The sequence below is a fragment of the Carya illinoinensis genome, chromosome 13, assembly GCF_018687715.1.
Source record: "Carya illinoinensis cultivar Pawnee chromosome 13, C.illinoinensisPawnee_v1, whole genome shotgun sequence".
Lineage (NCBI taxonomy): Eukaryota > Viridiplantae > Streptophyta > Magnoliopsida > Fagales > Juglandaceae > Carya > Carya illinoinensis.
The window spans coordinates 30,231,213-30,258,057 of NC_056764.1; the positions used below are offsets into that span (position 1 = coordinate 30,231,213).

General features: G+C 33.5%; 2 protein-coding genes across 3 annotated transcripts; both read right to left on the reverse strand.

Annotated features, from left to right (window-relative positions):
- Nucleotides 1–331: 331 nt before the first annotated feature.
- LOC122292240 (zinc finger CCCH domain-containing protein 55-like) lies at nucleotides 332–5,844 on the reverse strand. The gene is made up of 9 exons (XM_043100477.1): nucleotides 4,540–5,844; nucleotides 4,125–4,313; nucleotides 2,380–2,559; nucleotides 2,204–2,295; nucleotides 1,762–2,019; nucleotides 1,529–1,664; nucleotides 1,141–1,339; nucleotides 974–1,017; nucleotides 332–864 (listed from the first exon to the last, which is right to left on the reverse strand). The coding sequence occupies exons 1-7, from the start codon at nucleotides 5,538–5,540 to the stop codon at nucleotides 1,156–1,158; spliced, it is 2,040 nt and encodes a 679-aa protein (XP_042956411.1). The 5' UTR covers nucleotides 5,541–5,844; the 3' UTR covers nucleotides 332–864; nucleotides 974–1,017; nucleotides 1,141–1,155.
- A 7,874-nt stretch (nucleotides 5,845–13,718) lies between these two features.
- Nucleotides 13,719–17,691, reverse strand: LOC122292690 (zinc finger CCCH domain-containing protein 53-like). 2 transcript variants are annotated; one of them, XM_043101158.1, is made up of 9 exons: nucleotides 16,357–17,691; nucleotides 15,865–16,053; nucleotides 15,580–15,759; nucleotides 15,390–15,487; nucleotides 15,035–15,298; nucleotides 14,773–14,938; nucleotides 14,318–14,517; nucleotides 14,181–14,233; nucleotides 13,719–14,046 (listed from the first exon to the last, which is right to left on the reverse strand). In XM_043101158.1, the coding sequence occupies exons 1-8, from the start codon at nucleotides 17,280–17,282 to the stop codon at nucleotides 14,205–14,207; spliced, it is 2,052 nt and encodes a 683-aa protein (XP_042957092.1). In that variant the 5' UTR covers nucleotides 17,283–17,691; the 3' UTR covers nucleotides 13,719–14,046; nucleotides 14,181–14,204. The 2 variants fall into 2 exon arrangements, with proteins under 2 accessions (XP_042957092.1, XP_042957093.1); XM_043101159.1 differs by having other exon boundaries at nucleotides 13,719–14,233; nucleotides 15,865–16,050; nucleotides 16,357–17,690.
- Nucleotides 17,692–26,845: the final 9,154 nt, after the last annotated feature.

Genomic DNA, 26,845 nt, shown 5'->3' on the forward strand with positions numbered 1-26,845 from the left:
GTTGTGGAGGGTCAGTTCTAGACAATTCCTGTTTAGGAAAGCAGCAATTGGGCTCCATGCAGGAGCAAAAGTTAAATCTGTCAGCACACAAGGGATCTGGCTTCCACAAAACTTAGATCCAAATAAAAACATTTCAATAAGCTGAAAGGGAAAGGAGAGTAATACCCTTATACCCACCCGTATAGTGTCAGCACCCATGTGCCAAGAGCGACCTTTCCCCAACATGTGGGCCTAAAATAAGAGACAAGACAAGAGTTCCCTAGAGTGAACAAGACCAAACCAAACTGACATTATAAAATGAACCTGCACTCGAGTGGTGATAACAATGAAGTGAATTTTAAACGGATAGTAAAATATTCCTTTTTACTCTTATTTGTCGTGTTCTACCAGTTCGATTATCTACTGCTCAGAAAGGGAAAATTAAAAATATAAGCGTGGATGGGAAGTCTTTTTCCTCTAAACTTCCTTTGTTTGCTAACAAAGTAGCCTGTACATATTTGTCTAATCCTCTGGCATAAAGTCCAATTCTACTGAACAACATCTCCCAACATAAATATGGTAAAAAGAAAGAAAATGCGTAGCTGACAGTGTGATAGAAGTTCCAATCCTTTGTACTGCTCCAGTCAGTGTGGTACAGAAACACATACAGTCACGTTACGTTGGTAGAAGAGAAACACCCTTCTCTACTCAGAATCATCTGTCCTGATGTATGGAATATGTATTTGCTGTTAGTAGTAGTATGTATTGCCGATGATGGTGATGTACTCGTTCATATCTTCTCTATGGATCTACCCTTTGATGTAGGTATAATCTCCTATACTTTTTTAAGGATTTTTCTCCCTTTTATAAGCTTCTCTATGATTTCTGCCAAGATAAACATGAAAGTCTAATCACCAAGAAGCCTTGACCAGATATCTGCAAATTGTAGTTTTAATTTTTAGCAAAATTCAAGAAACAAAAGAATATCTGTTACCCGAAAGTCAGTCCGTTCTGCCATGCTCACGTTTATCACAAAGCCTGCATTGCAAAAGTTTCATGCCAATAGAAAACTCAAGGAATTAAAAAAATAAATATATCTAAAGTTGAATCCACCATCTATTCTCTTATCAGTATAGCAAGAGAGTTTCTTGAGGGATGCACCTTGGCATTTAGATATTATTTGGAAGCTTTGTCATTAGGTAAATTGCTGAGTGATAAATCTTTTCCAGAAGAATATTGAGTAGTGGAGAATGCGGAGCTCTCATTAACCTCCAACACAGCAGCAGAAATGTCAGAGAGATTATCCCCTACTGATTTGGTAGGAGAAGGCAAAAGGCTATCGGGAAGTACCTGCTCTACACTGCCCTCAAGGTCAACATAGAGGGGAAACGGGTAAGAGAACATAATCAGCAATTGAGAAGAATTGAAATTGCGGATAGACACACGAACACAGAGGAGCGACGGCAGAGCATACAACTCAAATAAAGTAGAGAGTGATGCTTGCTGTCATGGCTGGCCTTCATTTTTATATGATTATCAAGCTCCATACCTTTTCTGGAGATCAAACTCTTCAGCATGGAAGATGTCCTCCTTGCTTTTGGCACTGTGATTATTGTGAATACAAGCTGGATTCACTTCCTGCAGAAGCAGATGCTCGGCAGCTGCAGCCGAATTGTCACTGTGACCTGCACCAACAGAATACATATTTAATCGCTACCAGCCTACATCTTCCAGAGATATAAAACCAAAGCTATATCTGATGGCTACCATCATATGGCTGACCTTGTGCAACATCTTGTTTGGTTCCAACAGACGGGAGGATGACACTTTGATTGACATTAGCATGACGCTGAGCAGTTAAGAGAACAGGAGAACCAACAGACAGACTGCGCTGGTGGTGGTGTATACGTTCATCCAAGTCCGGAAGCTGCAAATTTATCAGTCTTCTTCCTTGAAGTTCAATTGCTTGCTGTAGTTCAGTCTGCTCCTCTAATTTTCTCCTCAATATCATTTCTTGCGTATTATAAAACATTCTAGGTGCTGTAAGGAGACTTGAGATTCAGTGAGGTAAATAATTTAAACACAAAAAAAATCTAGAATGCATAATGAACTGAAAAGAATCAGCTTAAAAGTTTTTTATTGCCTTTCTAGCATTCTCACCAAGAATGAAAGTGCAAATTCAAAGGAAAGATGCAGGAAGAAGCATGCATGCTTGTAAGCTTACCATGGGGCAGATCATAGGATTCTCTCGAGTCAAGCCCAGAGGGACTCGAACAAGGTGAAAACTCTCCCCTCTCCAGTTGCTGTTGTTGCCTTCTGCAATCAATCAAAAACAAAAGTATAAAAACAGCAAGTGGACAACACAAAATCTAGATGGCACAAGAGTAAAGATTTCCATACTTGTCTGGAAATTTTCCCTTCTCCTTGTAGGGCTTGACGAGCACACGTGAATCACATATAAAATGAGGATTCCCTTTGGCCAAAATGAGTTTCACAGTTTCTGAGTAGATAAATGTAACAAACCCAAACATTCGCTTCTGCTGGTATGGAATCCTCACATCTTGGACTGGTCCAAAATTGCTTCAGAGAGATAATAAATTTTAATTATATTCCTGAGTTTGACTTTTAAACGCTAACAAATGCACAAGCTGATGAATATAAATTAATAACATGATATACAAAACTTGTTTTGTTAGCCACTCAAGATCATGCTTTCTGCTACTCAAGAATGGATCCCATTCATAAGGAGGCTGGAAAAAATACTTCAGAATTTTTTTAAAGTAAAGATAGTTAATAATTTTCATTCCTATCATTCTCCAAAAACAGCATAAACACAGAGGACACCTTCAAGTGAAAAAGGGCTGTCCAACATTTATGGTCATCTAAAGAAGTACTTCTACTCAAACACAAGCCCACCACTAAGAGAAAAACATTTAAACACTCCGGCATCTCAACCAACAAACTATGGCCTCCATGATCCAGGAAAGAACCTGCAATCATAGCTGCATTCTGTAATCTAAAATCACAGGTAAAATTTGCATACCTTTCAAATTTTCCTCTCCAAAAGATGGATTTCTCCATCTTCGCTGACCACGTATTGCTCGAAAACAAGTTAAATTCAATCTTAAAACATTTCAAATAATATCATCCAGCTCAAATTTGCAGTAGGTTCTTCAAGCACTTGCACTTGATTGATGAGTCAAACAAACCAAGTGACCAATCTCTTGTAAATAATATGACAAGAATGCAACTTCCTAGAAACTGTCCACTTGGATCCTCCATCTACACATTATATCTAGCAATACCGCTTTAGCTAATCCCAAGAAACAGTGCAGATATCAAATATACAAATTTAAAGAAAAATTTAACATATCAGATATGAACATTGGATTGAATGTATCGGGTATTGCAGCTTCTGAGCAAAATACCATAGGCCTCCCTCCCTCCCTACCTCCACGTTAACTTCTATCAATAACAGACCAAATGGCTCTTGAAAAATAGGAAGCCCAAGGATGCTGCACAATGGCTACCCAAGCCACAGAAGTTCTTCCATAACATTGTGGAAGGTATAAAGGAGCCAAATGGGTACAAAAGTTTTTTTTTTTTTAATATCATTAAATAAGAATTTTAATAAAATAGGTGAAGCCAAGTACACAGGTACAGAAGTTTATTGAGAAGACATTTAAGGCTAAAGCAATGAACTCAGCACACAAACTAGAAGTGGATACAATGCTGTAAAGCATGTGGTCCTTTTTTATAAGTATGATAAAATTATATTCATAAACAGTAAAGAGAAGCTAAAGCAGGTAGTCTTATCCAGGTAGGTGCAAGCCACAACATCATAGTTCCATTATGAAAGAGAAATCACAAGATGGGATCAAATTTCATCCCTGAACACCAAAAACAATACACCATTTTTATAAAAAAAAAAAAAAAAAGGCATAATGAACAGAACTCAAAAGCCCAACGATGAACATTGCTGCCATAAAGGCTGCTAACATATTCATAATTTGGTGCAGAAAACATTGTTACACAATGCATATCAACGGATACCGTCTATGGCAACCTAATGGATGATTCTGAAGTAGAGGCGATTTAGTCCCAAGACAATGGAATAATCGAAAAGCGAAAGGTTGGTATATTACCTGAAGTACTCGGAAACATCTTCGTCTTTAAAAGTGCTGTCCGCTGGAAAGGTCAAGTAGATCTGCCTCGAAGCCGAATTCAACTTTTCCGTAGATGCCATTGCCAAAAGGTCATTCCTCTCTGGCCGGCAGCGGCCAAACTTGAAAAAATCTTCCCCCATCATAAATGCTGTCGGAGCTGCCACCGCTCTACAATACATCAGCAATGCAGCCCAAAGAAAACATCATGAATGAACCCACATCCAAAATAAACTAAAGATCAATAACCCTTTTAGTCAAACACACAGACAAAGTTGAAAACAAAATGGGCAATCTGCAATGTGTCATCAAAACCAGAAAACTCGAAATCAGTAACCTTTACATGTGATAAACATGAGAGTAGGTTAAAGCGAAAAATGGGTCATCTCCAGTATACCTCTGGGGTTCAGTCTGCTGCTGCAAGAGAAAATTCATGTACTTGTTGTACGCTGACTGTGACGGTGATACTCCAGCCATGAACTGCTGCGCAGCCAATCTTTGCTGCTGCGCAGCCTTGAATCTCATCATCTCCTCGTGCAGTTCCAACTCCTCGAACTTACTCGGGGAACCCACAATGAGACCAGAAGGACTATCAACCGAATCAACAAACCCGCCGTGCACAAACTTGCAATTGCTGCCATTTTTGCAAAACCCTCTGGCAAAGTAAAGGCAGGGCTTGTACCCAGATTCCAAACCAGGTTCTTCTGACGCGAAACAAGCTTCGCTCGCCGAATAGCTCCGTCTGTGAAGATGGGCTTCTCCATGATTGGCAGAATGTGCCCAATTGTGTACTTCATGACCAAATTCGAATCCTGGATCGAGCAAATCTTCGGTCCTGGATGAAGACGAAGAGTCGTTGAGGAAGGAGAGGTACTCGTTGAGGTGGTGCTCGTCAATGAGGTCAGTGTTAGTGCCACCACCGTTCTCAAAGCCATTCTTGCTATATGGAAATGAACGTGAAGCAAGCGACCCGGCGCGGATATTATCGTAGGTTAGCAAAGGACTTGACTTTGGGCTAATGGGTTTGTTTGAGAACCCAGAAAGTAGCCAAGAATTTGAGGAGGCAGTAGATGGGTTTTTATGAAAGTCAAAGCCATTGGGGAGTCTAGGTGAGGAGTGTGAAAAAGGGTTGGCGTTGGTTGGTCTGGCTATGGGATTGAGAGGGGAGGGGGAGGAAGGTGTAGAGGGTGTAGAAATAATATTCGAGGGAAGACCCAACTGGGTTTTGGCTTTGAAGATGAGTGCCTGCAGATATGTCTCAGACCCAAGGGCCAAGCGTATCAAGTCGTTCTCTCCAAGGTCCTGTATCAGAAGGTACCCCATGATCTTTGAGGCATTCTCCGGCTCCAAAAATTTTATCTTTGAGAATACTACGTTTGTGGCTTCAAAAGGATCCATTGCTTCTTGGGTTTGTACTTCTAGGAAAGAAAATACAGAAACAAGCAAGAAAGAGAGGATTGTGAAGGCTTGAGGTATCCCTTTTCTCTCTCGCTTGGGAATCAGTAGGGTTTGAAATATAACAAGCGGGCTTGCTAAAAGGCAGTACTGCTAGCAGCACTCTCTCACTACTCACTCACAGACTGCCTCTGGCCCTCTCTCCCTCTCTGTCTCTCTCTCTCGGTTTCTGTATCTGTAATCTCTCTTGAAGAGGTAGAGAGTGGTAAGAGTTCAGATCTGCATAAGCACGAGCAGCACAAAATACGTATTCATGTGTTTGGTTATTTTGCATAAGCCATATGAATTACACAGTAGATAATATTAGATGAATGGCACGTGCAGTTGTGAAATACGTAAGTACATCTCGTGAGATACAATCATTTAAAAAAATATATATTATTAAAAATTAATTTTTTATATAAATTTTATATTTATATTTTTTAATAACACACACTCATAAATATAACTATTATTTATCATAATATTATTATTATATTCCATATTATATATAGATTTTTTTTTAAATAAGTTTTTTGTTTTTTTATTTTTTTTTCCACAAGAACATGAAACCCTAGCTCAAGGTGGGCCCCCACTGTTTTTTTTTTTTCCTACCTTTCCCTCCTCTTATTTGATAATTTTTCATTGGGTTGTGTAAGGTCATTTTGTTTTTCTTTTTCTTTTTCTTTTTCTTTTTTAACTTAAAAAGATTTTAAATAAAGAGACATTCGTGTAATTTTAAATATTAAAATGATTATGAGTTTTATGTATTTATCACTATTTTACTCTTTAACTTTTAAATTTGAATAAAACTTCAGAAGATCAGAGATCTTAAATAATATCACTAACATATTGAAGGTATTATAAAATAAAATTTCTTATAATTTTTCAAATACTTTATTTCTTTTTTTAATAAAAATAAAAATAAGAATTAACCATAAAACCTTAAAAAAAATGATTTATATTGATGCAAGGAGTAAACCAATTGGTTGAAATCATAACTCACAGTTAAGAGAAAGACATATAACTAAAACATTCTTAATTTGTCTATTTATGATAATGGCGTATGCAAATAAAATACACAACATTGAAAAATTCAAACTTGGTGAAAAGTAGGGCTGTACAGAAAAACCGACAAACCGGCCGGAACCGATCAGACCGGCCGCCGCCGCACGGAACCGGCCGAAACCGTCAGAGAACCGGTCGGCCGGCGGTAGGATTTAAGCCAAACCGAAGTCGGCCGGTTCGGTTCGCGGTTCGCCCAGGGAAAAACCGCTGAACCGGCCGACTATATTATTTATATTTTTTTTGAAAATATTACTTATCTAAACGGCGCCGTTTCACTCAAAACTGAAGTGAAACGGCGTCGTTTTATGGTTTAGTATTGGAAAAAAAATTTAAACAAACGGCGCCGTTTTAACTCTAGGGTTAACACAGCGCCGTTCGTCTTCTTCTTCTTCTTCTTCTTCTTCGTATCTCTCTCTCTCACCAGCCGCCGCTCCTCTCTCTCTCTCTCTTTCTCTGTCCGTTCGTCTTCTTCTTCTTCTTCTTCTTCGTATCTCTCTCTCTCTTTCTCTCTCCCTTCGTCTTCTTCTTCTTCTTCTTGGTATCTCTCTCTCTCGCCAGCCACGCAGTCTGCCAGTCACCGTGGTCTCTCGCTCTCTCTCACGGCGCACACAGCCACCGACGACGCCGACGAACCGACCGGCGTTACGCCGAGACCGAGGACGACGGTTTCCTCCCCCTTCTCCGGCCGGTTTCGGTCGAGATTTTCATCAATTCCACCCCATCGGTTCGGTCTCGGTTTTTGTCCAAAACCGAAACCGATATGTCGGTTTTCACCCCTAGTGAAAAGGACAGTGAGTTTCAGAACAACAAACGTCCAAACCAGAAAAGATTGCATAAGCTCGGTGTTGCGTTTCGAGTCTTAAAAAGTATTTAAATAGTAAATTAAATTATTTAAGTAATATATATTAAAATATTTTTTAATTTCAAATAAATTAAAAAGTATGTTTGAAGAAAATCTCAAATGATCTTTTTTGAATCATTTGGAATGTAGTTAAGTTTTTAAAAAGATTATCAATTGACAAAAATACTCACATAATTTTTAGATAATTATAACTTTTAAACTTTTAAAGATATAGTCATAATTTTAAAAAAATTAAATTATCATCATTTCTACCTCAGAAAGTACTTTTTTAATTTGTTTCCAAATAATGCCTGTTTGGGATTGCGGTGAAAGGTCTAAAAAGTGCAGTAGAACGGTCTAAAGTGTTTAAATGATAAAATTTGTCTGTATAATAGTTTTACATCAAAGTACTTCTAAACCAAAAAAAAGTAAAAAATTACGTTTCAACAAAAGTATTAAAATGATGCTTTTTGTCATAAGCACTTCAGAAAAAGTAGTCCCTATTTTACCGTGCTATGTACATTACGAAATGACCCTTATCATTTTAGCACAATGACAACTTTGTCAATCTATATTTTTCATTATTCCTGTATAATCTACTCAAGACTTTGCCCATCAATATTTTTCATTCTTCTCCTATCATTTATGCATCGTTGAAAAGATTTTCTTTTTCATTATAATTATTGAAAAATCTATTAAACTATTTTTGTTATTATTTTATTATAACAATTTATTTTTATCAAGTATATGCCCTTTTATGTCAAAAAGTGATTTATTAATTTGTTTCCAAACAAATCTAATATGTTTAAAAGTGTTTTAGACATACGAATCCCAAACAATAAATAGTTTTTTAATAGTAGAGTTTATTACGTTAAGCTCTAAGTTATAAGTTTTAAGTTAAAAGTAATATTTTTCACCACAATCTCAAACATGCACTAAATATAACATATTTGAAAGTGTTTTAAATATATAGTTACCAAGTAGTTATAAATTTTTAATAGTAAACCTTATTACTTAAGTTATAAGTTATAGCCTCTAAAATTATAAGTTATATTTTTAACAGCAATCTCAAATATGCACTAAGAATGACCTAGCCCCGTTTGGATTCGGAAAGCATTTCATCTCATAATTACAACTTTTTCAAATTTCTAAACATAATATAACAAATAATTTAACATTTTCAAATCTCAAAACAATAATAATATTAAAAAATAATATTTTAATAATATTTTATTAAATTTTTATCTTTTATCTAAAATCATCTTATCTCATCTCTGAATCCAAATCAAGATGTTCATGTTCTTAATTTGACTATTTTTAGTTAGTATTATCCATTGTTTTTTTCCACCTCTTTGCCAAATCAAATCTTGCAAATTGTATTTTTATTTTTATTTTTTTAATTTCTAAACCCTTAATTTCACAATTAGAGGGCATACATCTTCATTATTGACTTAATGATGGATATATAATCTTTGTTTTGGTTGTTTCATATCATAATAAAATTAAAATCATTAGAATAAATTTTTAAATAATATTATTTGAGACTTTTACACCATAGATCATCCACGTACCATAATTTGAGTTAAAAATTTTTAATTTTAAAATTTATCTTTCAAATTAAATTATGTCTCGTGGATAGTGAGTAGTGTAAAGACTTTTAAATATAATTATTATAAATTTATTGATCATATGAGTCTTACATGGCATTGTCATTTGATGAAATTGATTCTTACTTTGACCAGAATCAAAGATTTTCAGTCAATGCTATTTGAAAAATGTGGCTTTACCGATAGTCATAAACAGTAGACAAAACAATTCAAGTCCGAACAAAACCCAAACCTTAAAAATGTATATAATTTGTAAATATTAGAGGTTTGAACCGATTAAAATAAAAAATAAATAAATAAAAAAGTACTCATTGAGCTCTTAATGCAATGCATGATCACATGGACAATCAATGAAAAGCTAAATCTATGTGTTTTTTTACCCATTTTCTCTCTTTTTAACCCTCCATTTGTCATCATTTCTCGTTTACAATCATCACGATGGATTCTTTTTGTTGAGCTAGCAATCAATCGACCCACCCTTCCTTGGCACCAAAGAAGATCTTTGGCCAACTTATGTGGCCCACAAGAGTTATGTGCTACCCCCATTTGATAGCACACTAATGTGATCTTTTTTTTTGGAAGTTAGAGCTTATTCGGATGTTAAGAATATCTTAAAAATACGTGAATTATAATGAATAGTTTGTATTTTCAATCACTCGCTTATCGGTATTTAAATCCTTTGAAGCAATTCATTTCAGCTCATCATCACCAACTACAACTTTTTCATAAGAAATGTAGCATGTGGCCCCATAGATCTCTTTCATATTGTAGTTTTATGATAGCCAAGCCTACCTTGGACTCATTCGATTACACTACCATGGTCAAGTCTGCCTTTGTTCCATCTCTTTCTCTGCCAACTCCATGGGAGATTAATGCTTGCTACAAGCCGATTATTGTCGTTCCCTACAACAACCAACAATCAGCACACTGCTCCAATGCTTTGGATTGTGGTCTCTGCCTTTCGCATCAATGTTATCGTCTACGATTGTCGTATTCTTGTGTTGTTTGTCTTGAACATATATAACTTATCTTATATACTACGTTTTTATCTCACTTCTATTTTATTAAATTGATGTGACAGCATCTACCCATTAAAAAAGGAGAAATTCAAAGGTGGATGATAGTTGATTGTAATTAAAAATCATTTCCATATTTTAATATATTAGTATATAATTGAAAAATAAAATTAAGGAGACCAAGCTACTGATGGCATGAACTTTGCACCCAGCGAAGCATATCTACGAAAAAAACAAAAGTCCTTGATTCTCTTTTTGTCACCAACACAAAGTTTCGATACAGGTTATACTCTAAAGACTAAAGAATGTGAATCTTTGTTCGGATTCGAATTCAGACATATTGGCAGAACACAAATAGAAAAAAGAAAGAAAAGAAAAAGAGTAGAGAGTTTGAAGTGAATATGCAAGTGCAAGCTTCCCCCACCCCATCTTTTACCAGAACTTAGGCAAAATAAAATTCAGGAACTCACCTTTATGTTGAAAAAGAGATGGGAAGAGAAGGTGTAATAGTGTCAGGATCAGTAAATATTGTAACTTTGGGAAACAGAGCGTGTGATGAATCAGGTACCTTTGAAGCTCCTTTTCAGCTTTCAGTACTGCACGTTCTCCTCACTCTATGTATTGAGAAAGTTCTTCCCCCCCACCTACCATGTGATGTAATCTGTTTCCCATTCTGAGAGTACGAATATTGCTGGCTGCACTGTTTCTGAGGAGTTAGAACCCCCAAGAATTTATGTATTTTTTCACCTTTTGGAGGGTTTTTTTGTAACGAGTGAAGTAATTAGTCTAGTTAGGTAGCTTGAGCATAAGCACTTTGTGGAAAGAATGATAGAGGCCTATAGACATCCACACATTTATGTGTGTGTTGATTGCTCAAGGATGCCCAAATGAGCCGAGTGTGAAGGAAGCAAGGGTTGTCATATGTTGAGTGTGGGACATATTCTTCCTCAATCAGTGAGTTTCAATATGTGAAATATTTGATTAAATAAAATATAGTGTAAAATTAGAGTTCCAAGTCAAGACTCATACTCTGATATTATATGAAATCATTACTTGTTCTAAAAATTTAAACTGACGAGATGATTTAAATTTAATTATTTATATTATATTCTTAACATTAAGCGACACAACATTCAATGGAGCCCATATGATCTATAGAAGTACCAATTTTGAGCACACAAAATAGTCAAATGGGCACCAGGTGAACTCAATTTTGTTGGTAACTCAACATCTTATTATTTTTTTCCTGGGAGTGTACAAGCTCTCGATAAGAAGTTTTTTGTAAGTGCATATTGGGTAATTCAAAGAGAAAATCTCTCATTTCGATCGCCCTTAGAGACTATTTGCACCTAAGAAAATTTGAACCTTAAACTTAGAGAGAGCATACCCCCAAACCCTAAGCCTTTACCACTTAAGCCAATTTCTAGAGGTTGAACTCACTATCTTAAAAAGTATTTTGAAATCTAAATCCCAACCTATCACATATAACAAATCCCAATAGTGAAAAGATATGTACGGCTAAAACTTAGAGAACCATATAGAGAATATTGCTCCTACCAAAACTATATATAGTGTTAACCTTTGTGTGCTTCTTCAACCAGAAAATGCTACCCAGCAATTCTTTATATGCCTCTTTGCTTTCATCAACCACTTCCATTAACTTTTTGCTTCTTTAATCATAATGTTTGATTTGTTCTAGTATTGAACTTGCCATGATAATGGGATGGGCCTCTTCTATAAAGAGGAGATCATGGTTTAATTAAGAATCCAAGCCATTGTTGTACAGAAACTGTTATCTTTTATTGTAACTTTTGCAACTTTTTTCCTTGCGCTATATTAAACTAAAGAAGGTTTAGATCTAAAATTAGTTAATTATAAAGTTAAGTGCAACAATCATTATGGTAGCTTTATTCTGAAACATTGTTTCCCTCTTTACACCAAAGCAAGGTTGGGTGGGGAAATCAAATTTCTCAAATTATATTAGAACTCATTTTATATATTAATTAACGACGTGTCTCCATTCGAGAATATTCTAACAATATTTTATTCAATTTTTCAATTTCCCAAATTTCTTTTATTCACGTCGACGCAAACATTTGTACAAGTTAAAATTTCAAAACACTCTAGAATTTGAGAATAAAAGCATCTAATGAACCGAGAATCAAGACTAGAATCACTGCTGATAATAAGAAAACCAGAACCGGATCTGATTTTTCAAATTCTCATATTTTCTTGCTTATCACCAACTTTCGAATGGCAGACCGTGGCGGTAGGAATGGCCAAATCAAGCTGCCGTATCGGTACGGCAGTTTAAGTCCAGCAATTAGTAGTAAACCAGATAAACCACAAGAAGAAATTGATGCAAGACTCAACTTACATCTAAAGATAACTTGGGTTCAGATGAAAGGCAATTTCCTTTAGGTAATGACTAGGTGATGTCATGACTCATGACCCTTTTTAAGGTTATTCACCATCTCTAACAAAGGTAGATAGATATGTCACTAACAGCTTAAAAAGATTCTCCCATTAGGCTGATCTGGACATAACACCACTTTTGACATAGTACAATGCAAGTAGTTTAATACTCAAACCAAACCAAACCTGGAGCAAAAAGGTCATCCTAATTGCATTCAGGTGGCCAACTAGATCACAGAAAATAGGAGTGGATGCTGACATCTTAACCTCATTAGAGGGAAATGTTGTTTCAAATAAAAATCTATCCCAATCTGTATCTATCTAGTTTTCCACCACTGACATTTTCTTGTTGATTCCAGTCCAATGCTTCTTGATCGAATCCTCTAATGGTAATCTTATGAAGCTCCTACCACTTATACGACCCATTACTCAAAGATCTGCAAAACTCTTCTGCTAAAATAATCTAACAAAATCATCTCTTATCAATAAAGCTATGATGATTACAAAAACCAATAAGAAGATTTTCTGCCCATAAATGGTTATAAAAATTATCTCCACAACCACGCTACATGTTTGTTTTTTTTACAGAAGATATAGAAGTAGCATAACCTTTACTACAATACCATGAGACAGGCACCAACACCCATAAAAAAATAAAAAACAAAAAAGCTAGTGTTGTTATTTGAACGAGATTAACTACTGAAAGTGATAGGGGTGCGTGGTACCCAAATACCATTCATATTTAGTGTCAGAACCCATGTGACAATGTGGCCCTTACCCCTTCATGTCCACCTAAAGAAAACAAAAAATGAGACAAGAGTCCCCTAAAGGGACACCTTTAATCACATGAAAGAACAAACTTTTGTTTACATCTTTTTTTTTTCCCTACTAATATTTCCTTTTAAGTTTTTTCTCCAGTGACTGTTTCATAATTTAGTGGATGACAGATGCTGCAGTAACAGAGGGCAATAAAAATTGAAAAAAGTGACAGGCACATCTTTCATGCCACTTCTTTTCCGTTTCCAGGCTCCAAATCAGTATAGTTGTTAAGCTTCTGCTACAGTTTCTTTAAACTTTCTTGGGTCTACTTCTGTACATCACATAACCTCACTTCTGCAAATTACAGACTCCATTTCTCTCTAGGTTTTCGTTTTGTAACACAGAAATTCAAGAGCGGTTAAAGAAAGAAAACACAGGAGAGTAAATATGGCAATATAATACTAATACTTGCAAATTACAAACTATCCTTTCTTCTATTAATGCTGTGGTCCAGCAAACACCTGTAGAGAGTGTATAAAGTAAGGAAAGAGAAAGACCCCACTCCCATAAATTAGTTCGCATCTGTCCTTCTGCGTATGCCTTATGTATTAATTATAAGTAGTATGCCTAATATTGCTTGATGGTGATAATGAAACGATGATGGTGAGATCCTGAGATCTTTGTCTACAAGTTTCTTTGACGTAGGTAATGACTTTTGGCTGCTTGAGGATTTTTCTTCCTTAGTTTGGGCTCCTAAAACCTTTCTGCATATACAAACATATGTGCCAAACAGAATAAAAGACCCATCTGACTATAAACTCAGGAAATTATATGCTTGGATTCCTTGGATCCAAGGTCCAAATGGCGGATGCTCTTACTAGCATAGTCAAAACCCCACCTTGCAGGCCATGCTCAGGCCCTGTCAACTACATTCCATGCCCAAAAGGAAACCTGAAACATAATAATAACAATAAAACTTAAAAAATGAAGTTTCTATTCAGGATCAAAACAATAAATTGTAGTGTGTGGCAGTACCTGGGCATTTGGAGAAAACAGTTTTCAGAGAAGCCATGGCGAGTGGGGAAGTGGTGGGCAGCAATGAGTTGTTATTAGAAGAAGATGAAGCCAATGTGGTTTCATCGGCTTCAGCAGAAGCAACGGAAATGGCAGTAAATTGGTCACCAGCTGATTTTTTAGGACAAGCAAAGAGGCTATCAGGGAGGCTTTGCTCTAGGCTGCTCACAACACAAAAGGAGATAATAAATAGATATTTTAAAAAATAAATGTCACAAAAAGGGCCTGAAACAATTATGTGAACGGACTGACAATAAGGGTACTAAGGTCAACATTGATTGAAAAAAGAAAAGAAAAGAAAAGCACCCCAGATGATCCAAAGCAGTAAAGGCAGGTATTGATGTATTCTAAGAAAAATTCTGGTTCATCGCCATTGTTGGCAAACTTTCTTGACATCCAAAATTTTAATTTCATACCTTTCAGGGAGGTCACTTTCTTTAGGATATGATTTCTCCTCCTTGCTCATGCTATTGCTATCAGCATTGCCATTACTACTAGCCGGATTCACTTCCTGCTGCAGCTGCCGACCAGCATCTGCAGCAACAGTTTGAGAAGTGCCTGCACCTAGATCATCGTTTTTCTCTGCAGCAAAAGTGGAAATAAATAATCAAGCTTGCATCATTTCTGCAGTATGAATACCATTTCAATGTTTAAAAACATCGATTGATGAATTATTACCTGTTGGAATTATTTGATCTATGCCAACAGTTGGAAGAACAAGGGCTTGATTGTTAGGAGCCTGAGTTTGAGTTGGCGAGGGAATGGGGGACCCAAGAGATAAATTGTGATGATATTGATGAGGATGATAACAATGACTCTTCAAGTCCAAAAGTTGCAGATTCGTCAGCCTTCTCCCTTGTAGTTCAACGGCTTGCTGCAGATCAGCCTGTTCCTCCAGTTTCCTTCTCAACATTTCTTGAGTATCATAGAACATTCTTGCTCCTGTGTTCAGAATAACACACCTTAAGAAAGAGCAATAGAATTTGATACTAAAAATTAAAAAAGAAACATTATTGGTTGTTGATTTGCTTACCAAAGTGGAGGTCAAGTGGCTCTCTCGAATCAAGCCCTGATGGACTCGAACACAGTGAATACTCTCCCCTCTCCAACTGATGCTGCTGTTGTTGCTTCCTAAAATTAGAGGATAGATTGACAACAAAACGTCAAAGATAGGAAGCGAGCAGCAACAAAACAAGGAGCCAATATAGAGAATATGCTCATACTTGTCAGGTATCTTTCCCTTCTCCTTGTAAGGCTTAACAAGCACGCGGGAATCACAAACAAAATGAGGGTTCCCTTTCGCCAAAATAATCTTCACTGTCTCCGGGTAAACGAACGTAACAAATCCAAACATTCGCTTCTGCTGGTATGGAATCCTCACATCTTGCACGGGTCCGTAAATGCTTCAAAACCATGAGATCAAACCAATAAAGCCTGTTTATAACTACAATTCCTCCATTCCAGATTCGAGTTGCCAAAATCCGAGCAAATTAACTAAAATGAATTACCTGAAATAGTTGGAAACATCTTCTTCTCTGAAAGTGCTGTCAGCTGGGAATGTCAAGTAAATCTGTCTGGAGCCTGGATTCACCATTCCTCCCAAACCCATGGACGAAAAATCATTCCTTTCAGACCGGTAGCGCGCAAACTTGTAAAGTTCATCCCCTGTCATCAACGCTGCTGCTGCTGCCGACCTGCTGCATCGTCACAATGCCACCACAAAGTAAAACAAATCATCATTAATCCAAAAGCAAAAAACCCATAAGCAAGATCCACTTATCAGAGTCAGCAATTTACACTTTATGGCATTACAACATGTTGAGTTAAAATAAGTTCATGAGATCCTTCAAAATGCGTACTTGCGCTGTGCGTATGGTAATAGCATATGGTAAACAGTTAAAGGGCATGACCTTCATGATCAAAACACCCAAATTAAACATCATCCGAAATCAACAACTTCAACTAAATGGCAATTCAAGTCATGTTTGAATAGTAATTACCTCTGGGTGTCATTTTGTTGTTGCAACAGAAGACTCAGGCACTTATTGTAAGGGTAAGAAGCTCCGACCATGAACTGCGACGCCGTGGTTAGCTTTTGCTGGTGGGTAGCCTTTGATCTAAGTAACTCTTGGCACTGTTCTAATTCGTTGAGTTTGCTCGGCGAACCAACAATAGCAGCAGTGTCCAAGGAATCAGTGTGAAGAAAACGGCAACTGCTGCCATTTTTACAAAACCCTCTGGCGAAATACAGGCATGGTTTCCATCCAAGCCCAGAGCTTGCGTCTTCCGACCCAGAAGACACATCTGCAGGAGCAAAATAGCTTCGGGTGTCGAACGGGGATTCAGCATAAGTTCTCGGATTCACGGTCAAATTCAGCCGCGGGTCCAGCAAGTCATCGATCTTAGAATCATTGAGGAAAGCAAGATGATCTTGAAGTGGGTAGTCATCAATGAGGTCACTAGAGTTATAGGGCAATGCAGAAGATAAAAATGAGCCGGGACCAATATCACGGGTTTCTTTAACAACACTGGCGTAAGAGAGAGGAGTAGTACTGGAAAAGCCAGTACGAGGCCAAGGGTTTGGGGAAGGGGAAGATGGTTTTGAGACGTCAATGCCATTAGCTGTGTTTCTAGACGTGGAGGTGGTGGAGAGGGACAAAGGGTTGGGCCTTGAGATGGGTTTGAAGGGAGAAAGAGAGGAAAGTGTAGAGGGTGAAGAGGCTATGGAGTTTGAGGGTAGTCCCAAGTGGGTTTTGGCTTTAAGGATAAGATTCTGAAGATTGATGTCTGGTCCAAAGGCCAAGCGTATCATCTCTTTCTCACCATGATCTTGCAAGAGAAGGTAGCCCATGATTTTCGAGGCATTTTCATGGTCCAAGGTTTGGATCCTCGAGAAAACTACCTTAGTAGCTTCATAAGTATCCATTGCAGCAAAAACACCGACTTCCTGAAAATATTTAAAGGAGCTGGAGAATCAGTAAGAGCAATGAATTTAGTATGGACTCTTTTTGAAAGAGAGTAATAATGGGTGGATTATTATCTTAGTATTATAATGATGGTGGTGAATGTATGGAAGTGAGAAGCAAAATGTGCAAGGAAGAGTGGGTGGGTCTTTCTCTGTCGTGACGACCATGAAACCAAAGAGTAGTAAGTAGACTCGTAGGGATAGAACTTTGAGGTTGAAGATGGTGGAAGACGAGAAAGAAGTGAGAAAGAGAGAGAATATCAACTCGAAAGTACTTTGGTGTTGCTGCTGCTGCTACTCCTTTCTCTCTCTCTCTCAAAACTTAGAGCCACAACTTTTGGTGTCAGAACATAGCTGCTGCAGCAGCAGCCTAGGGAGAGTAAACTCTCTCTCTCTCTCATGCTTGTTATTCTTCAAAATGAAATTTAAAAAAAAAAATAGAAAAATGATCATACTTTCTCTTATTTTTTTGAGTTTTGCTATATACAAGTTCGCGGACTAATCTGTGTATCAACACTAATTTATTTATATTTAAAATTTAAATTAAAACTATTTTCAATAAAATTTACTTTTTAATCAATTACATTATATTGATGCACATATTAATATATAATTATGCTTGTAACTATACTTTTTCTTTTTTTAAGATTATATCCTTGTAGAGTTAGACAAAACTAATGAGAAATAGTATCATCAACCCCCCTAATGTTCAAACACCCATCCAGTCACTGAGGCTTTTTATATTTGGTGGGGTTTGAATATGATTTTCTGACTACAGTCCAGGCCCTACCCTCATAAAAGAGCAGCTCCTGCTGCAGTATGGTGATGGGTGATGACCAAACTATAAATACAGAAAGAAAAGGGAAGGCGAGCCTCACAAACTTTTATAGCATTTACATTTACTTGGTCAAATTTATTTTTAAAATTTAATTAATATTACACTTTTTTTATATTTATTTATTTTATTTAAATTCAATTTCTATATTAAATTAATTATTTATTTTTTATATAATAAAAAAATATTATTAAATTAATATTTTTTAAAAAAATTTATTTTTATAACATTTTATAATTCTACCAATTTAATATTATTAATAATTATATTATAATTAAATTAATGTTAAAAAATTATGTTTTCAAAGGTCATTTAATTCTCAAAATCATATAAAAATCATATTTTATATTATAATTTATAATTATAAGAGAGTAGTATTTTAATTTTTGGTGAATGAATGTAATCTTCCATATTTAGTTAACTACTATAGCAAAAATGTCAAATGTTTTAAATTTGTCTAATTTAATGTGGATCTTTTTTACACAAATAATTCAAATTTTGGTCAACATCTGGCCAAACCAACGAGAATGCTCTTAGAAATATTTAACACATGCTATTCCTTTCATATTAGTATTAGTGTTTTGATATAGTGAAGGAAATTCTAATTACTATTTTATTTGATAAGAATGCAAAATGTCATGTCTTTCTCCTTCAATGTCATGTCTTTATACTTATTTGGTGTCTAAATGTACTCATTATTCTTATATTTTGATTTAGGATGCAAATAGAGTCATTAAATGGAAAATAAAGCTAATTGGGCGATTCTGGACAATTTCAACATTGTTTCGTAATTTGGGCATAACTCTCTTATCCGAGTTTCGATTGAGATGATTCAAAATTCTATAGAACTCCAAAAAAAAGTTCTACAACTTTCATATTTTGAGTTTTGAGAGATACTGGCTGCATCAAGGTATACAACTTTCATGTTTTGAAGTTGACGCACTTGCACTGCTAAGTTCCGGAACATTCTGTATCATGCAATTCAAATAAGCGATTTATCTACGGACATTTGAGATCTGGTGCACGAAAATTTCAGCTGGAAACACCACTTTCCTAATTATATTAGGACTCTATTTTATTTTCAATATTTTTCATTAATTAGTTAGATTTGGATATTGTTATTTGATGATAATATTGAAAATATTTTTAGGAGATTGGGTAGGCTTAGGGCTGTAATCGAGCCGAGCCGGTTTTTTGCTTGCCGAGCTCAGCTCGACTCAAAATACTCGAACTCGAGTTTTTTTTTTTAATTTTTTGTTCGAACTCGACTCGATAAGTTAAATTCTCAACTCGAGCTCGTCCCACAAACGAGTTCGAGTCGAGTCGAGCTCGAGCTCGAGCTCAAGCGTGAATTGTTTTTTTTTTTTTGGAATAAGATTTAATAATTAATAAATTAAATGAATAAAAAATTAATATTAAATTTATACAACTAATAAGTAGAAGCTCTATTAAATTATAAAATTTATAAATAATTAATATCTAACTAATTGATATTTATCCAAAATAACAATATATTATATGCCTACATATATTATTAATACATACACTTAATATGATAGAATATATCTATTTCATATTATATATGGTTCCCACATACTAGTATATGAAATTATTAGATTTTATATACTAATTATTATACAAATTATAAAATATACCTATGAAGTATATTCACTATATAGATATAGATATAAGTAATTAGAATACATATTATATATTTAATTATAAAAGTGGTATGCTTATATTATTAGCTAATACATATATACATGCATACGTGTATGTATATATTTTATCAATATATAAATGAGTTTTAATTGAGTCGAGCTAATGAGTCGACTCGAGTATAAACGAGCGAGCCTTAGCCGAGTCGAGTTGAGTTTTGTCGGGTATGTGTCATTTACAAATCAAGCGGATATCTGCTTTCAAGAACGAGTTTTTTTTTTTTTCACGAGTCGAGTTCGATTCGAGTTTAACCGAGCGAGTATTGAGTGGGCTATCGAACAGATTGATTCATTTACAGTCCTAGGTAGGCTTATAAGATGAGGATTTGAATGGGCTAAGAGGGGGAAAAATTAAGAGACATCCACACACCTCTCCCTCCACTCTTCTCCAACTTATCCTTTGAGTTTTTATCGTGGCCTTGTATGGCTAAACTTTCATAATTGGTCGAATGAAACAAAAGCCTCAGAATCAATGAAACTGTGAGATCTAATTTTTTTTTAGTGTTCAATTTATGCTTTGAGTATTGAATGTTCTATGCATGTTTTCATGATTGTCTCGTTTAATTACTAGTAGATATCAAATCCATAATTATTTGATCTCTCTAATTTGTTAGAGCATTGGCAATGGCCTCACCATTGCCCAATGCAAGTCTAAAATTTGGCTATATTTGTTAAAAAGCTCTCATATCGGACTAGCTAAACTCATGCTATATTGACTTTGTGCTACAATAAATTAGTCTCCCTGGCCATTGTTAGCGAGATACTGCAGGAGGATCAAAATATTGAATGTTATTTCCCGTCCAACAACTCATCTCTCTTTCCCTCGTATTCCATTCTCTCTTTATGGACGTTATTATGTGCAACTAGAGGTGGCTTGGAGTGGCTCACAAGCGGTGATTGCAAGTGGCATGGAGGGCTGGCAATGCTTGGTGTACTAAGAGTAGGTGCTCTGTTTTAATCAACAAAAACAGAGGTTGGTTGGGCATGGTTGCAGCAGGTTGAGCATGCTGCTCTGTATATTTTCTTGATGCATTTGCATGCAATTCTTGATATTTTCTTTGGTTGGCTTTCAGTGGTGAAGGTAGTGGGGGTCGACGGCGTAATCGTGTCAAATTAATGACAGTGCCTAGTGCTAAAACTCTTGGCGAGTGGGCTAGTTTGTGTAAAATTGATTCTGAAGGGAAAGCGAGAAAGGTGGTTGTTGCTCCTGCGTTGTAGTTAACGATTTTGGAGAGCAGAGAGGGTTACAATGTTTATCCAAGAGTATATGAAGTCCCATTAAGTTAAAAATATTAGAAAATAGAGGCTTTTACATCGAGAGGTTGGTCCTCATGTAGCTCAGAGATTGGTCCTTATTTTTTAATAAAATTATTAATTAATATATTAATTGTATTTGTAAAATATTAAAACAAAATTAATTTTATTAAATATATAATATTATATTATTATTTTACATTTAAAATAGTTAGTCCAATGTGGACTCATCTAATTAAAATTTGATACTATAGTTAAAAGTTACCATTCTAGCTAAACTTTAGACTTGGCAATGGTTAGGTCATTGCCAATGCTCTTAAGCAACTAAGATTTAATAATTTGTTGCATCATAAATTATTAGATCTTAAGAAGAACGCTCAAAAAAATTAAATGTAATTGCTTATGCTTGTGTTGTTTAGCTTCATCGATCTTTCTATTTCTTAAGGCTGCTACTAGATTAAACTTTTAGCACTTGTCTTGGGTTGTTTAGTAATTAAGATTAATTAGATCACTTGTTTTCTTATTAACTGGGACTAAGGAGAAATATGAAAATAATTCTAACGTTGAATATTCAAAATACGAATTAATATATACTTGCATCGATAATCAGTTGTAAAATTATGATGGCAGATATTGACTTAGACCAAAGTTTATTCTTTTGATTAATTTCGATAATTTAATTTGAATTGTTCCTTAGTTGTTCTTTTTATAATTGTTCTCATTAAACTCAAAACCCCAATCCTTATTCACCTAGCATAAAACTAGGCTAGACACTTTATGTGGAAACGATCTTTACTCACACTACTAAATCCATTTTTTTAGAAGTATAAGTTTTATTTTTGATTACATGCGATAACACGCCAAAAACTTTAGTTATTACTTATTATTTATTATTTATATGTTCTATAACATTTCTATTTTTTTTTCGGTATATCGCATTTAAATATGTTTACAAGCAACAAAGTTTTAAGAGATTATTTAGATAGTCGAATGAGATGAAATAATTTTAGATGAAAGTTAAAAAAAATATTGTTAGAATATAATTTTTTAATATTATTATTATTATTTTAAAATTTGAAAAAGTTGAATTGTTTATTATATTTTACGTCATAATTTGATAAAATTGTAGTAATAATATGATATGAGATGAAATAGATTAAAAGTGTCTCAATTCAAATGGTCTCTAAGTTATTTTATTTTAGGTGGTAACAATTTAATCAGATAAAACAACGCCAGTTTCTAAATTTAATTTTGTAAAATTTCTTTGCGACTGTAACTCTAAATATCATGACAATTTTCTAGAATTCTTGTTTTAGATTTAGCCTGCGTTTGGATGTTGAGCTGAGTTGAGATGAAAGTAAAAAATTGAATAAAATATTGTTAGAATATTATTTGATAATATTATTATTATTTTAGAATTTAAAAAATTAAAATTTTATTATATTTTGTGTTAGAATTTAAAAAAACTGTAATGATTAAATACAATGAGTTTGAAAACCAAACTGGCCCAATATTATCATCTCCGATCAAACAAATTGATATGAAATATTTTAATAAACTTGTTATATCTATCACTTAAATCAACAACTACTTAAATTATATCCTATCCAAAATATAAGATGAAAAATATTTTTGTTAAAAATCATAATATTTACTATAATATTATGATTTTTTAAAATAATATAAATATTTAATGAATAGTATAGGAAGATATTTTGAGAATCTGTTCAGCACGAGCTATGGGGGCGCGTGTTTGTAAGATGAAGGGGATTTAAATAGTGCACGTTCACTAGCCATCATTCTGACAGACTTCTTCCTTCGTACCATCCCTTATAATTTACATCTTTCCTTTTAGATTTACATGCAGTAATAATATTTTTGGTGCTTGTAAAGTTAAAGGCATGTTGTTGTACGTGGATAGGATGAATTTCTCGTACTTTTATTTCTACATATTATTTAAATATATAAATTATTTTTTAATTTTTAATTTTTTTTATTTAACCATTATCTAAACATAAAAATTAATATAAATTTTAAAACAAAATATAAAATCAATTCAAATCTTATAAAATTTAAAATAAAAATTATATTTAAATAATTTTTTATTTTATAATATTTTTATTCAATTTTTTTCTCTCATTTATAAGAACTCAATAAAACATAAAATTTAACTAAGAGCACTGACTTGTACTTTTCACCTATGGGCATGTGGATCAGGACTCGAGGTTTGAAAGCATCCCCAGACAGGAGTTTCGCAGGAGTTTTACAGCATTCTAAATGGGTTATTATATTTTTAATAAATATAAGATAAATTTTAATTTTAATTATTTTATTTATATTATTTTTTATATTAAGATAGTTATTTTTTTATTATATAATAATAAAATAATATAAGATAAATTTTATTTCAACTATTCACATCAAATCTTCACATTGAATTATCTATTTATTTATTATATAGTAATGAGTAATTAATAATTAAAAAAATTAAATATTTTTTTAATACTCTATCAAATATGAGGAATATTTGATATGTTTGAACTATCAATTAACAGGAGCCATGTTTGACTGGACTTAATTAAATATTTTTTTAATTATTAATTTATTTTATTTTATCATATTTTACTATTCTACCTATTATATATTAATTAGTAATCATATTCTAATTAAATTATGGGTTAAAAAATTATATTTTTCAATTATATGTACTCAATTTTCTAATCCAACCATATTTTATTCTATCAAATTTTCTGAAAATATTCGAAAGAGAGAGGGAGAGTTACAGAAAAATAATTAAATAATGATTTGCTCATTGTATATTAATTATCCAATGTAGCTAATTTTATATCTAATAGTTAAAAGGTTATTTTATTTTTAGATATGACTCTTCCGGTAACAATGCTCTAAATTTTTAACTATTAAATAGATTTATTATTACATATATATATATATAAATATTAGGAGGACCACTTGTGTGTATATTTCAAAAAATTTAATTATTCAAAGATTTATTAAAATCATGATGTAAATTACGAAGATGGGTTCTGCCCTTGCTGTAATGGACTAGACATATCGCAAAGACCAGGTACCATAGAAAGGGTAAATTTTTTAACTTTTAGGCATGTTTGAAGCAACAGAGTGGTAAAGTGTTGCCACTACAAGTACAACATATATTATTATTAACCACGTACAAGTTCTTGTACAGTGGAAGGGAGACAACTTTTAAAAGTGGTACTTCCATATAATAATAAAAATATTTTTAACCGATATTAAATAATCTAAAAAATAATTTTAAATCATTTGATTATACAGTTTAAATAAGATGAGATATTATGTTAAAAGTTAAATAAAATATTGTTATAATATAATTTTTTAATATTAACTTTATTTTAAGATTTGAAAAAATTGAATTGTTTATTATATTTTGTATAAGAATTTGAAAAAATTATAATAATAAAATGAGATAAGATAATTTAAGTTTAAGAAAACTATCAACTTTCAAGTCTTAAAAGTTTAAAACGGGTAAAAGTTTAGAGTTTTGTTACATATAAGTAAAGTCGTGTACTAATCTGCGTGACAATACTGATTATTTCATATTTAAAATTTAAATTAGTACTGTTTTCAATCAAATCAACTTTTTAACCAATCATATTCAATTGATGCACATATTAATATACAATTATACTTGTAATTAGATTTTTTAAAAAATTTGAGGCGAGTAATATTAAGAACAAGTCTTAAATATTAGTTTAGATATTAAAATATTATGAGAATACTATCTTATTATTTATTATTTTATTATTTATTATTATTAATATTTTATTATTAACTTTTCATTATTATTTATAGATTGTATAAGTTTTGGACGAATTTTTTATAAAACTGTGAGTCCTTAAAAAAAACATTTTTTTTTTTTTTTATAAAAAATTGATATATTTAGAATTTGTATATAATTGACCGATATGCAATGAGGAGACAGAAACATGTCCATATACAGAGAACATTACACGTGGAAACATTAAAATGATGGAGAGAGGGGACATCAACACCTATTGACTATTGTCGTGTTTTGTTTATTTATTGTTTTTTTGCTTGGGAAAACACTCACAGCAATGCTGCAGCCCAATTGCAATCGCTTCTCCCCTCCACCTGCCTCTATGGAGTAGACCATACTTACACCCCCAACAACACATGCTACATATGTATAGCAATGTAGTATACGGCATTGAGCACCTGGCCTCATATTGAAACGACCATACTGGCCCATACACTGGTCCATATGCATAGGCTAGGCAAGGCTAGGCTCAAAGCAACGTCGACATTATAGCTTTTTCAAATCAATTTCTGTTGTGTAAACAGTGTGGCCCATACACGGGTCTAGATGCATGGATCTCACTCAAAGAAACATGCACATAATGGGCGTTTTCAATCTTGTGATGTTAAGATTCTGTTGCAAATAAAATTTTATCATATCAGTAGTATAGAGGGTGTATTTTTTACACTAATTTAAAAATAAAAAATGATATTTATAATTATGAGTATTCAAATATAGCGTAATCACTTAAAAAAAATGAATAAATACGATATCAAAAAAGTTAATATTTTAATAGTGAACTCTATTTTTTTTCAAAATAACTGTACAGCATTTACGAACTCTACGACTGTATATAACATTACTCAAGAAAAAAATATGGGCCTTTTGATGCAATGTTCAGGAAAAGCATAATTAGCAGTTAGAAAAATCTAGTTGCAAGTATAATTACGTACTAATATGTGTACTAATATAATGTAATTGATCAAAAAGTAATTTTTATCGAAAATAATATTAATTTAAATTTTGAATATAAAGTAATCAGTATTAGTACACAGATTAGTATACGACTTTACTTGTATATAGTAGAATTCTTGAATGACCCAATTAAGGTGAAGATGCTGAACACTTTTCAAGTCATCTATCGAAACTCGACTTTGAGAATTAGCAGACTTACATAAATCTAAGATTTGTGCGTAAGACCAATCACCACAGCATAATTATACAATAATAGAAAGCAGAGGCAGAAACCCATAATTAGATTTATATAAATGAATGATACAAATGAAGAGAATTCTACTTATAGAACTCATTATGTCAATTTTTTCAAAAAATTTAAATTTTATGATTTTTAGCATATCAATAACTAATATATAGAGAATTAATTTAAAAAAAATATTTAACATCTTCCATCGACGAATATGAAATCAAAGGAAAAATCTAGTTACAACCATAATTGTCCACTAATTTGCACACTAATTTAATGTGATTGGTCAAAAAGTAGATTTTATTGAAAACAGTGTTAATTTAAATTTTAAGTATGAAGGATTCAGTATTGGTATGCAGATTAGTGCGCGACTTTGTTTGTATGTAGTAAAACTCGAAATCAAATGTTTAGGCTGTTTAGCATAGATAACTACATTGCAGTCCCATTTAGGGATTATACGTATCATTGCTCTTTAGTAAAACCGATAAGCATATTAACATGATATTTATTATATAATTTTTTCCCAAAAATTAAATAAACCCAAATGGATTTAAACATGAGAAATTTTTGCTCTACACGTAAATTTTACGTAATGCAGTTTACGTTATTTTATGTGATCCATCAAATTATATATATTTTTTATTGTAAAATAAATTTAATATATTACATTTTAATCATGCTAGCATATAAATTGCATCA